We start from the raw sequence: 13663 nt of genomic DNA on the forward strand, positions 1-13663 counted from the left end.
TGTACAAACTGAAATCAATCTGATAAATAGGATTTAAACCAGCTTAATGCAGTTCCTTTAATGCCAATTAAATGTTCCAGTCTCTGTAATAGGATGTGATGGTCAATGGTGTCAAATGCAGTACTAAGATCTAACAAGACAAGTACAGAGAGAATTCCTTTGTCTTACATACCATAACACCAGAAACTCACTACAACTGCAACAATAATACTTTTTTCTATTTATTGTTTTTGTATATCAAAGTATTTTACCTGACAAACAGCCAGGAAGCTTTCTTTTATGTCTAACAGCTGTTGTGATCCAGCCAAAAAGAATAAATATACATGTGGTATTATACAACATTTTTTCATTGAGAACAATCAGTAAAATTATAAGATCTATATGTATGTGATGGTGTGTCATTATGACACAAACTTTCATTTTAAAATGATAAATGATCCAATGATGAATTTAATGTCACTGTTCTAGCACCATATTTGCAGCCTCAATCAATAGATTGAGAGCACTTATATGTGTCTGCATTTTTTTCACCCTCAACTCTACTGACTGCTGCCCTTATTGGCTCCTATGACTCATATGTCTAACATGTGACACAGCAAACAGTAAGCACGATCAGATTGTCATATTTAGACTTTTAATTGGATAGAAAATAAGGGTTAAAGCTCTGACATTCACATAATATTAAAGGGTGCTGGATCATTGAATGATTGTACATGATAAAAATATAAGGCAACTTTGTTTATAAGAACAGAGTCATGAGGAGCACTGCCCTGAGCAGGTATTGAGACCAGAACCTTGCTATCAGGGAAAGCTGACCAGTGAGCCAGTGGAGGATCCCTGGCACACAGAGCACAAATTCACATTTATTGAGGAAAAACTGATTTGTCTAATACGAAGCTTCTAGCTCAGAGATTTGAATATAATTAATGGCAGGACGACTTGAAGAGAATGAGGAGATACGATGTGTGCACAAAGTGTTTGAAGGAAGAGAGTATCTGTAAGTATAAGAAACGGGAGAGTGAGGAGACTGAGAGCCTGCAGATTGCAATGCAGCCAATGAGAGCATGACAGTGCTCTCCCTTTCAATTAAGGTTTAGATCTCAAAAACTATAAGTCCTCTGGGAAATGTATATACATTTTGAGAGAGAGGAGGCTTGTGGCAACATTTTAAGGTATAATATGTGCATGAGGAGTTAAAACTGTGGGAATGAGACATGCATGGATATTTTTTCTAGTCTAAAAATATCTCTGCTCTGCACTCAGCCTGATCACATGACACACTGGTGATAAAAGGACAATAGAAAAGAAACTTAGTAGGCAACAGTTTGGTTTTTTGGAAAGGTCATGGACAGACATCCATCTGCGGAAAGCTAAGACAAAGAGAGCATGGACATAACACGTGCACATAACTTTGATTAAACAGTATCACCCCACTCTGAGCACATGAGAACGGCACATACTGGTAACCACTGTAGCATTATTTTAACCAATATTTATAAGCTCGGTCTAGTGGTCAGTGAAATGCTATCATCGTTCAAAGGAGGCCAGTGACTGGTTTGACTGAGCTCAACATTAAATGGTCAATTCATTGTTAAAAAACAAAAAAAAAACAAGGGAGGCCAAGTTGAACCCGGCTTTTTATATGATGACGACTCATCATCATAAAAAAACTGCCTGCACTGAGTAGCTGGTGAAACCAGTTGGCAAATTCACCGAATGGATGGAGATGGGGACATTGAGTTTCTGATAAAAATGACTTTCCTAAGCTTGCTTTTGAGCTGCAACTGAAGATAAAACAGAAAGGGAGGCCTATCCTGAAGCTGGACTTGACCCAGAAAAAAACTGGCTAATGGGAAACATGAAGATGAGCTAGCTTTTTTGCTGACCTTGCCTCCTTTTTGACCGGTCAAGCTGCTCCTTGAACAACCCCATGGAGCACAACAGGACTGGTTCATCTGGCAAACCTTTCACAGACTGTAGAGAGGCGTTCAAAGTCATATTAAATATGAACTTAAATTCAAGCTCTTTGGATTGGTGAGGATAAACATATCCTCTACAAGTCAAGGTGAGTAAAAAAAAAAAAGATTTATTTCTTGACACACATAGTGACACATAAGCTACTCTGTCCCTGGTATCACTGGCCTGCCGTGGCATTTGTTTTGATAATGTGGGTTGTTGTCTTTAAATCATATTTTCTTGTTTGTATGTTTCATTATTTTGCAAAAGGTTATTTACATCATTTTACATATATATTCTGGGGAGCATGATCACTTAGTTGTGGTCTTAATTACTTCCACCACACAGAAATGGCATTCGCTCTTTTCATAGGAGGTCCGAAGTCTGTGTAGTAGCTACACCTACTGGGCTATTAGCAGTCTAAGCATTAGTAGCACTGTGTTAATATCCAATTAATTGTGATATTTATACGCAATTGGGTGTGTCAGCTATGTGTTTATTCTTTAGATGATGAGAAGAAACTCAGAGGCAGCGTCATGTTTTAACCTGTATAGATAGTGAATGCATGTGCGTGCATCCTCTAGAGTGAATGGCATTGTTGTTTCTTGTTGTTTGCAGTTATATTGTTGGTGTCCCTCACAGGGGTATGCACTAGGGATGTGCAGAGAGCCCCGTATTTGTATTTGTATCTATATTTGTTGAGGCAGCAAAATTATTTGTATTTGTATTTGTATTCAAATAAAAGTGGAAAGAGCCTTAAAAATCCTATTTTTGCTTTTATTACACTTTTAATTTTAGAAAATTACAAAAAAATACAATAAGTGTTCATAAATAAACTACCTTACGAAGGAAGGAACTAAAACTTTGCTTATCGCCTCACTGCAAACAGACTTCTACCTATTTATACACCCATAACACAAAGGCAGCACACCGTGTAACGTGTAGGGAAGAACTTCAAAGGCGATTTTGCACTTTTCATTTATTGCGTATTTTTTACAACCTAACTTTGTGGAAAGGAGAACAACAGATTACAGAGAGTCCCTTGGGAGCACTTCGCATGTGTTAATAGCTCAGCTTTATTAATTTATTGAATGGGGTCTGTAGGATACAGGATGTCAGAGTAGTTGATTTTCAAAGTGACAAAGGTTGCAACTCAGTTAGATAATTCCTCCCATAGACTGCCATTATAAATTTTGATGTTTAAAAATGAATATAAAATGGAATATGCTAGAAGACAGATAAGTAATAGTGCACATCCTCTGAATGAGCTGCACAGTTTGACATTTGAATGGTTTTTCTAGCACAAACTGTGCAGCAGTTGAAAAAGTCCAAAAATGTACAGAATGTGTAATAACTAGCGGAATAATTAAGAGTGTGAGGAGCAAAGGGTGATTGCAACAAAATGTGATTGCAACAAAGTGTGATTGCTTGGAGCGTGAGATCTTATAGGCTTGCTCAACAACCCTCTTTACACATGTGACATTTGCACCCTTGGTGCCACCTCACATAATAATACGTATGCAGAATAACAACATTTGTGCTTTGCACCTTCAGTGACAGCACACCATTACTTTTAAGAGTGGAACAACTTGAACCCGCCTCTCCGTGGACAGCAAGAAACTGACTCTACCCAGAAATCTGCAACTCCAGTGATTGGTCACAATGCATCATCTGGACGGTCAGATCCAAACTCCCGTGGTACTACTTAGCAAATGAAACAGGCTTAAAACATTCAACCAGAGAGGGCAGTGAAACACTGACTGTGTGGTACTCCTCATTACAAGAAAACTGATCACTAATCATCTACCTGTGGTGAATCTGCTTTACTGTCCCTTAATGCATCAACAAGGCAGCTGACCTCCACATCTAATATGCCTTTGGTTCAGAAGATCAAATGCTTGGGAGTTTCAAACCACCCTTCAACTGTAAACATTGTAAGAAACAATGCAAGTCACTTATGACAGAGATGGAATCAGATTTAGAAAGATGGAAAGTTCTCCCATTTTCATTTCACTCTCACCTTATCAAAATGAAATGAAATGAAGGCCCTCCCAAGAATCAATTTCCTTAGCTCAGTAATACCTATATAACCACCACCTGAAGACTACTGGGGAAAAATCCACTCTGCAATACATAGGTTTGTATGGGAGAATAAAAAAAACCTGACTCAAACTCGGAACTCTCCAAAGACAAAAAGGTGGAGGGGGATTTGGAGTCATTTACTTTCAGTGGTATTGTACTGTGCCCTGTCTCCACATGGTTAAATCCTACTGCTCATGTGTCTTGGAGGCCAATAGAAGAGAACATGGTGGACCCTCACAAGTTACAAGACCTCATCTACTCCAACATCTCAGTCAAACAATCAAGACAGAAATTTGGCTCTATCATTACAGAAGTAATCAGCATTGAAGCTCTGCAAAATATCCCCAACTGGTATCTTCACTCTCCCGTTTTTCATAATTATAATCTCCGATTGGTCAGGCAACCAACTGTAACATCAACGTGCACATGGACCTCCGAGCATCCCAAAACATCTAGAAACATATTAATCTACCTGGCGCCTCTTTGTTTTGTTTTTTATCTCCAATGGTGACTTTTGATGTACCATGGAACGTACCTCTATCCACACATCCATTCCTACAGCTCTGACGAGCCCCAGCAGACTGGTCTCGACAGCATACTCTATCTTGCTAAAGGTCTCCTGTAAGCCCATACTGACAGACTGTGGAAGGCGGATTTCTCCTCCAACAAATCCAAACTGGAAACTCACATGGCAGAACACGCAGCTATCTTCCAGGAACCTCAACCATCAAGTTAATGATTTTTGGACATATTTTTTCATATGGCGTGGGAGTAACCAGGGGTTGCAGATTTCAGAAGAAGTACTTCAAGCATATTGTCCAAACCAATTTCTTTCTCAACAGAAGTGATTTTTGTCTGTTTGTTCATGTTTATTTTGTGATTACATTCATTTACATTCTCTGCGGTCTATCAAACTTGTAACCCCATTCCTATTATTAAAAATTCATCACAAAAAAGAAAACTGCAGAAATATGCAGAGAACAATCAATAATCCTTTAATCTGTGTGTGTGTGTGTGTGTGTGTATTTTTTTTATTTGTTTTGTTAAGGCACTTCCTTCCTATAATAAATAATGTCTAAACCAGTAGACAGAATATACTGGCAGGACATGCAGCGGTTGTAACAACCACAGGAATCAGCTAGACAGACCAGGTTGAATCTAGTGCAGCATTTGGTCATCAATTGCGTCAGAACATGATAATCTTACTCTAACAACATGAATGGACAACTAAAGTCTATTAATGTGTAACTTCATGTAACATCCTCCATAAATGCTGGTCTTCTGCTCCTGCTGCAGCCAGCATCCAGACAGATGGCGCGAAAAATGGAGGGTGCATCAAAAAAGGTAGGTGAATAATGAATATTGGTTAAATTTAAGCATTGTTTGTGGGCTTGCAGGTTTTGCAGGAGAAAAGCAATCTCTTTACTTGTGATCCATAATATTTTTGAATACTTTTTAGTGGAAAAAATTCTGATTTATAAACCTCCACTTACCCAATAAATAGTTTGGGTGACACTTTTATGGGTTCAGAAAGGAGAAGTAAAAGAAGAAAATATTCATCAATTTGCCAACATTTACCGAAAACGCAAGCAAATATGAAAAACCTTGTTTGTATTTTCTTGCTCGTTTTCTGTATTTTTGCAGAGCATCTCTAAATTAAGTGTAGCATATTGTAAAATTTTCTCTCTTTGCTCAGGTCTTTTAGTTGCAGTATGTTGGGCATTTCATACTTTACAACTTCATAATAATTAAAATTTTCATGAATTTAATTTATTTATAAGACAATAGTGAACAGTGAACAAATCATAAATGCATCTAAATATCCAATGTATATATATATTTATATGAATTATGTAGAAATTTGTTTATAGATCACAGTGGATTTGTACAATACATTTATAAAGTTACTTCCGCTAAAGGGTCAGTTCACCCAAATCTTGAAAATATATAAATTAATCTGCCTCTGAAACTCCTGCAGTTGCCCCAGTAAAATGTGGTTTGAATTGGTTTCAACCGGAATGACATTCAATCAAAGAAATAGCCCCAGTAAAAACTGTGAACAGTGAGGTCTGTGGATTATCCAGAGTAATTCGGGCAAGACTTTTCAACTGTATTTTTAATGTTCTGAGCATCAAAAAGTGAAATCCATTCATTTCCATAGTTTTGGGGTGGCAGCAGAAGATTCAGAAGCTGATATCAAAAAACTTTGACACATAAAAGCAAAACTCTGTATAGTTAAATATCAGTACAGATACAGCATTTACATGTCACATCTCATTAGAAGTAAACTCAATATAGAAACAAATACCATGTACAGACATGCACAGAAAAACACATGTAGTTTCTTATCATAAGCTCAAGAAGAAAATAATTGCTTTCAAACTTTTTGAAAAATATTTTTATATCACCTTTATTTAAAAAAACACACACAAAGTAACTTAAAAATCTTAACTATAATGGAGAACTATTATCATTTAACTTTTTTTTTTAAATGTCCAACAATGTGTATTTGTGTGTACTCATAACAAGAGGGTGGTGTTATGGTTAAACAAACATCTGTAACAGAGCAGAACTAGAAGAAACAGTCAAGTACACAGTCTGATGTTGTACTGAGCATCATACAGGTTTATACATGTAACAGTTAAGGAGTTCATTTATAATCATTAAACATGTGTTTGGGGCCCGGGTCAGTGAGCCATCAAATAAATGAGTACATGCCATGTGCCCTCTCCTACAATGTCTAATTAGGTCTTATAACTATATAACTATAACTATAACTATATAACTACTAAGGACATAATATATGATTTGCACCTCTCATGTTAGCTGCAGTACTGGAGGCTTTATCTGCTGATGCTGGTGCTGGGAATCGGGGGATCATTTCAATATGGGATTCAAGTTTCTGTCATCGCTTCTCCAGCAGTGGTAAGACTTCTATTTGTTTCATGCAAAAGCATGAATTCAAATTATTACAACATTTGCTATAGAAATGAGGTGAGAACTGGAGTGCAGCCCTCTCACTTTACACAGTTTATCTCCCACCTTCATTATTCCCTGCTGTGTCTGCACACAGTCAGTGTTAGAAGAAGTCATATTTATATCTGTTCTTCTAACAGGTGTGAAATTTGCTTAAGCAAGATAGCTTCAGAGTTTAAGTTTCTTACTGCACATAAATGTAACATTGCATCTTTTATTATCATTATTTATAATTATCATAATAACAATAATAATTATTCTTATTATCAATGTGTTATTATCACTAATGTGACTAAATTGGACTGAATTTTAGGCCTAATTTAATTATTGTAAAATTGTTTGGTTTTTGTATTTGCTAATATTTTATCAAGTTAGACTTTTCCTGAACAACAGCCATGACGGCCATAGGTGACAATTACAGGATAATGATGAGCGCTACAACTTCCAATGCAACAATAAAAAAATAACAGTAACTTTCACAAAAGAACCAGGGCAACAACACATTCATTGTGATTGATTCAGTTAAAATCGCCCTCATTCAGTCACAACTCAGTGATCATTAATGCCCAGAATGCCGTCATTGGTCAGGGTCATTGGTCCTCACAATCAAGCTACCAAACCACTTTAACGTGACCCTTGATCCTTCTGACCTTTGTGCAGCATGTTCAGAATTTTGTGAACCACACATGGATGTTGAGGTATGGAGATCCAGTGGACGAGTCCACCAACCAGCTCATCTGGTCCTTCATCGTGGCTGTGTTGAGTCTTGGAGCCTGGATTGGAGCTATTCACAGCGGCAGTCTTCCTGTCACTTATGGCCGGTGAGATAAACACACACACACACACATATACACATACACACACAGGGTTGTTAATTAAAAGAAAGACTCAACAATGACTTGAACTGAATCTCCAATCATATATTTTGGATCTAAAAAAACCATTACAGCAGAAACAAAAAAAATGTATGACATCAATGTTCACCAACAGTGTGACTCAAATTCTGGTCTATCTTCATTTGCAACTTTTTCTTTTTCAGCTAGAAAAGGTTGAAAAGCATAAAAAAGTATTTTTAGTACTTCCTACAGTATATTACAATAGAAATTTATTACATTTCATGTTTAGGTATCAGACCCTCAGAATTGGAAAGGAGGTTTCAATATTTCTAGAAATATATTCTAGGTTGCATGAAAAAGACATTTTACATTGTTTCAGTGAGCACATACAGTATCTCCATCAATGTGATTTGTTGTTGGTTTACTTTACAAGTAATTGAAACCAGAAAAGCAATATATTCATAACTTCTCTTTACACAACTGGAACAAGTTCAGGCCCCGACTCTTGGGTTTGTTAAAAGGCAAATTGAAAAATATAGGAACTTTAAAATAGTTTATAATATTTTGGAAAAATCACAAGTGTTTCCAAGAGTTAGATGAGAAGCTATACAGCCGGCAGCTGGTTAGCTTAGCTTAATGGAAACGGGGGAAACAACGAGCCTCGCTCTGTCCAAGGGATCTGCCTAGCAGTGTCTGGCCAAGAAAAAGTGTTGCACAATCCCCTATAAAACCACAATTTATTATTTTTACTATTTGGTTTTTGTACAGATGAAACAAACAAGACATAATGTGTTAATTTGTGCACTTTAGAGCTGCTGCTAGGTTTATTTTCTAAGATTTGGACAGAGCTTGGCTAGCTGTTTCCTCTGTTTCCAGTCTTCATGTTAATTAAGCTAAGCTAACAAGCTGATGGAAGTAGCTTCATATTTAACGGCTATATAGTGGTGGAGAGTATCATGCCTCTCTGTTACTCAAAGTAAGTAACAGAAAAGCAAAGTATTTCCCAAAATGTCAAACTATTCCTTTAGAAGTAGATGTTGCAGTTTGGCATAAAGTGTGTACAACATAAAAGGAGATTAGAAAACTTCATGGAAAGTGCTTATAGATGAATGTGTAGCAATGTGAACAAGTTTCCTTGAATCCCATTTAATAAAATCTTTGGTGTTTCTTTTCTTTTTGAAGGAAAAAAACCCTCTTGTTCAACAATGTCGTGGCGATTGTCGCCGCCCTGTTCATGCTCTTCAGTCGCATGGCCAAGTCTTTTGAGATGATTTTGCTGGGCAGGTTTCTCTATGGATATAATGTTGGTATGTTCTAACCATGTGTAGTGTGTGTGTGTGTGTGTGTGTGTGTGTGTGTGTGTGTGTGTTCATAATATCTCTTACTTTACTTTGGTTTTTGTCACGCTCTTATGTTTCACCTTGTCTTCCTCCACAGGTCTTGGCCTGAGTGTTCACCTCATGTACCTTGGGGAGAGTTCTCCAAAGAAACTCAGGGGTTTCCTGACCCTCACCACCTCAATCTTCATCGGTTTTGGGAAAGTTATGGGTCAGATAATTGGCATCAAGTAAGAACTAACTGCTGGCACTTTAAAGCATATTCTCATTTATATATAAAACCAAAAAAAATAAACATTAGTCAAGACAAACAAGCAAGAACACAACTTACTCAGTTACTTATTAAAGACTTCCTCACTTATTTATCCCAAGAGTTTCTCTGGCAAAGACTTTTTGTTGTTTCAGACTAAAGTTCAAGACCTTGTAGACTTGTACTAATTAGTCACAATTAAAACAGCACAAAGTGATTTCCCTGGACAATGTATTAAACTATCATAATTACTATATTTTCATTGCCAGTTCATAGATCTGTTACCTCCCTTTTTCCTGCCAATCTACTGACTGCCTTTGTTTTACATTCTGTTTAGAGAGATGATGGGCACAGAGGAAATGTGGCCGTATCTCTTAGCTGTTAGTGGCATTCCTGCCATCCTGCAGTTTGGGACGCTGTTTTTCTTCCCTGAGGCACCTCGATACCTTTACATTGACAAAGGAGACACTGAAGGTAGCAAACAAGGTGAGTGAACACAGCTGACTCGGTATCTGCATCTGAAATTGTCAGCCTATTACAAAGTTTACAAAGATTAAAAAATGTTTTTAGAACTTCAACTTTCAGTCAGAATTTAAAACTTGTGATTTAAACGAGGCTGCTCAGATCAGTTGTGTGACGTGTGTAGTGAAAGTTGAATCTGTAAAACACTGAGATTGTGCCACAGATGAAAACCAGAATCATCTGTCTCTGTCTTTAACTTGTGTGTGTGTGTGTGTGTGTGTGTGTGTTATGACTGAAAGCTTTGCAGTGGCTGTGGCAGGAGGATGACTTAAAGCTGGAGCTGGAAGACATGCAGAAAGAGAGAGAGAGCATGCAGGGGGAGAAGGCGAAGACTGTGAAGGATGTACTCACCTCTCGCAGCGTGAGATGGCAGCTGCTGACTCTGGCCATCCCCTGTGCTGGTGTGCAGTTCTGTGGCATCAATGCTGTACGTTCACGTACTTTGCTCTTCAGAACACACACAAAAAAAATTAATCATCATGATCTGAGACTTGTTCTGTCTACCATTCATCAAGCTTAATGGCTTCTCATCTCTCATCCAGCTGTATTTCTATGCTTTTGACATCTTCCGAGAGTCTGGAGTGCCAAAAAACCAGATGCATTACTTGGCCATTGGTATCGGAGCAACAGAGCTCATCACCGTAACACTGTGTGTAAGTATCTCTTCACAGGAGCATGAATAAGGACTCATGAAGTTGCACTGATACCTAAAGGATGATTAAGTGTGGAACTAAAGAAACTATCATTTGGTCTTTGGAGGAGTTGGAAGTCTGGGTTTAACTAGGTCATATTATATGGAAAAATAATAGTCAATACTACAATCATGTTGATGATACTAGTGGTACTTATGTGGTGGTACTGATTTCCCAGACTTCAATTGATCGGGAAGAAGCCTGAGAACCAGTTCCCAACCACATAAAAAATACAAAAAAATATTTACTTGGAGAAATAACTTCACAAGTGCCTTCACAATGTAAGAATGTCTCAATGATAATTAAAAAAAGCCTCTTCAAAAATAAGGGAAGTGTAGAAAGGAGATTTTTTTATGATATTAAACAAAATAATAAAATACAGCCTGCAGGTGTTAGGCTATTGTTAGGCAAGCAAAAACTCTTGCACAAATAGCACTAAGATCTACCCTAATGCAGGTAACCTAGTTGAAAGGTGATTTTTTTTTTTCAAATATTTCCTCAGGCCTGACTCCTGAATACTCAAAATCACCCTCAATCAGAAATGCAAAAGACAGCAAAGAAGTCTCAAAAGAGTTTCTGGCTGCCAACATCTGCTAAAACGAGGCCAACAGTAAGTCAAAGAAGGATCGGAATGACAGTTCCCTGCCTTTCGTGAGCCCAAGAGAAAGGGTGTCGTCACATCCTGATTGGCCAAGAGAGGAATTCACCCAGCTGCTCTCAATTACTATTTGGGAGCTGGTCCCCACACCCTGCACGACAGGTGATCTGAAAACCCTCCAATCAACTCAGAGGGATTTCAACATTCAGCTACAACAAATTCAGAAAAGGAAAATGACAGCATGTCCAAAGAATGGGAATGACTGCTGAAGTACAACTTTGTGAAGCATTTCCATTTTATGCTCCCTTGTACTTCTACTCCAATATATTTATTTTACAGCTATACTTAGTGTCTACTTTTCAGATTAATATTTTACAATGATGATCAGTTAATAAAATAGCCATTTAAACCATTCAACTGTATAAGTTGTTAAAATGATCTCTATGATAAAAAAAACACTTGATACATTTTACTGCCAGTACCTATGTACTTTCACTTGAATGCAGGACTTATACTTTTGATGGAGTATTTGTATTTTTTTCATTGTGATACTACTAATACTACTAATCTCGGCACTTCCACCAGTGGATAATACTCCGTGCTACATATTCTTTCTTTTAAAAAAAAACCAAAACCTAATGCATAAAGTTTCAATAAGCCCCACATTCACTTTGCTTTTATCAAATAAAAAGTGGAATAATTCCATGAAACTCTTAATAAATGCATTCTTGTTTTATATTTTGACTGATTGTTCACAATCATTTTATTTGTCCCCAAAGGGTAACTGGTTGCGCAGCACTGAAATGGAAACTCAAAGCTCATAAACACGATATGAAACTGTTGAGGGTTGTTTATTAGATGTACTCTAGAAGGTGTGCTTTGAGACACTGTTGTGACAAAGAGCTTATCAAGTAGATTTTTTAAATGATATGTTTCTTAATCCCTCCATCTCTGTTGTGTTTCAGTCTTTCCTGATAGATCGTGCCGGCAGAAAGAAGCTGATGGGCTACGGCTATCTGTTGATGGGTGTCACCATGTCTCTACTCACCGTCATGCTCTCCATCAAGGTATCTACATACACTCCATCATTGCAGCTTCCTCTCCTCTGCCTTGTAGAGAATAAATTATAAAAGCTTCTATTTTTCACACAGGATCTGAATCCATGGATCCCATACGTGAACATCGGCCTTATCTTTTGTGTCATCTCCATTTATGGACTTGGACCTTGTGAGTTTTCTGCTTCTTGCCCAACTCAAAAAAAATCACTCATATTTGTTATTTGAATATGTTTTCTGTAATTTATTTGTTTTAATATACTTTTAGCCGGAGTGTCTATGACTCTTCCTGCTGACCTCTTCCTACAAGCATGGCGTCCTTCCGCGTATGTGATCAGCGGGACCATCAGCTGGCTCAGCATGTTCTTAGTGGGGATGTTGTTTGGCTACATAGTGGTGAGACTGCGTATATATTATAACCTCAAATAATCTATATACTTTATATCTCTATCTTTATATGTATATATTTATGTCTTCTACTGTTAATTCAACACAATCTGTTTTTATGTGTACCCACACAGGACGGACTCGGGCAGTTCTGCTTCCTGATTTTCGTGGCTTATTGCATTCTCAGTGCAGCATTTTTGTTATATTTTGTCCCGGAGACCAAAGGAAAGACAATGACGGAGATTATGGAGGACTTCAACAAACTGAATTACAAAAGCAGGGCTGATGACATTGAAAAAACTGATGATACTGTTGCAACTAAATTTTAATTTTTTTTTTTTTTACATTGTTTATTTATTACTTATGCAATTATTTGCATAAACCTTAAAGGTGCAGTATGTAGAATTTAGTGGCATCTAACGGAAGGGACTTGGCAGAAATGGAATATAATATTCATAAATATGTTTTAATTAGTGTTTAATCACCTGAAAATAAGAATAGTTGTGTTTTCGTTACCTTGGAATGAGCCCTTTATATCTACATAGGGAGCAGGTCCTCTTCCATGGAGGCCACCATGTTGCACCATGTTTCTACAGTAGCCCAGAATGGACACACCAATCACTGGCTCTAGAGAGGACCCTTTGCATTTTTCACAAGTTTTCTCCTACACGGGAGTAGCACTGAATTATATGATAAACATATAAGGGGGGGGGGGGGGGGCACCTTTAAGTAAGAATTCCTCAAATAAACACTAACTAAACTCACTGAAACTGTATTTCAAGGAATAACCATGTAATTAATTGTGTGACATTCTATACATACAGATGTATTTATATTTTTTTTAGTATAACCATCTAACAAAGTACAAGAAACTTTGAAATCACATCATACATGTTAAGTGCTGACAAAAAAACATGGCGTCTGTAAATATATTAACATAAAAAAAATAAAATGTGTGTCACTGCATCTGAA

At 37.3% G+C, this 13663-nt stretch overlaps 1 protein-coding gene across 1 annotated transcript; it reads left to right on the plus strand.

Moving 5' to 3' along the window:
• The first annotated feature begins 1949 nt into the window (after positions 1-1949).
• Positions 1950-13663, plus strand: LOC122981443 (solute carrier family 2, facilitated glucose transporter member 11-like). The gene is made up of 13 exons (XM_044350169.1): positions 1950-2065; positions 5335-5382; positions 6865-6963; positions 7675-7835; positions 9033-9157; positions 9288-9417; positions 9775-9923; positions 10199-10386; positions 10502-10612; positions 12215-12316; positions 12401-12476; positions 12573-12700; positions 12826-13663. Exons 2-13 carry the CDS (start codon positions 5350-5352, stop codon positions 13018-13020), a joined length of 1497 nt encoding a protein of 498 aa, XP_044206104.1. The 5' UTR covers positions 1950-2065; positions 5335-5349; the 3' UTR covers positions 13021-13663.

The sequence above is a fragment of the Thunnus albacares genome, chromosome 4, assembly GCF_914725855.1.
Source record: "Thunnus albacares chromosome 4, fThuAlb1.1, whole genome shotgun sequence".
Taxonomy (NCBI): Eukaryota; Metazoa; Chordata; class Actinopteri; order Scombriformes; family Scombridae; genus Thunnus; species Thunnus albacares.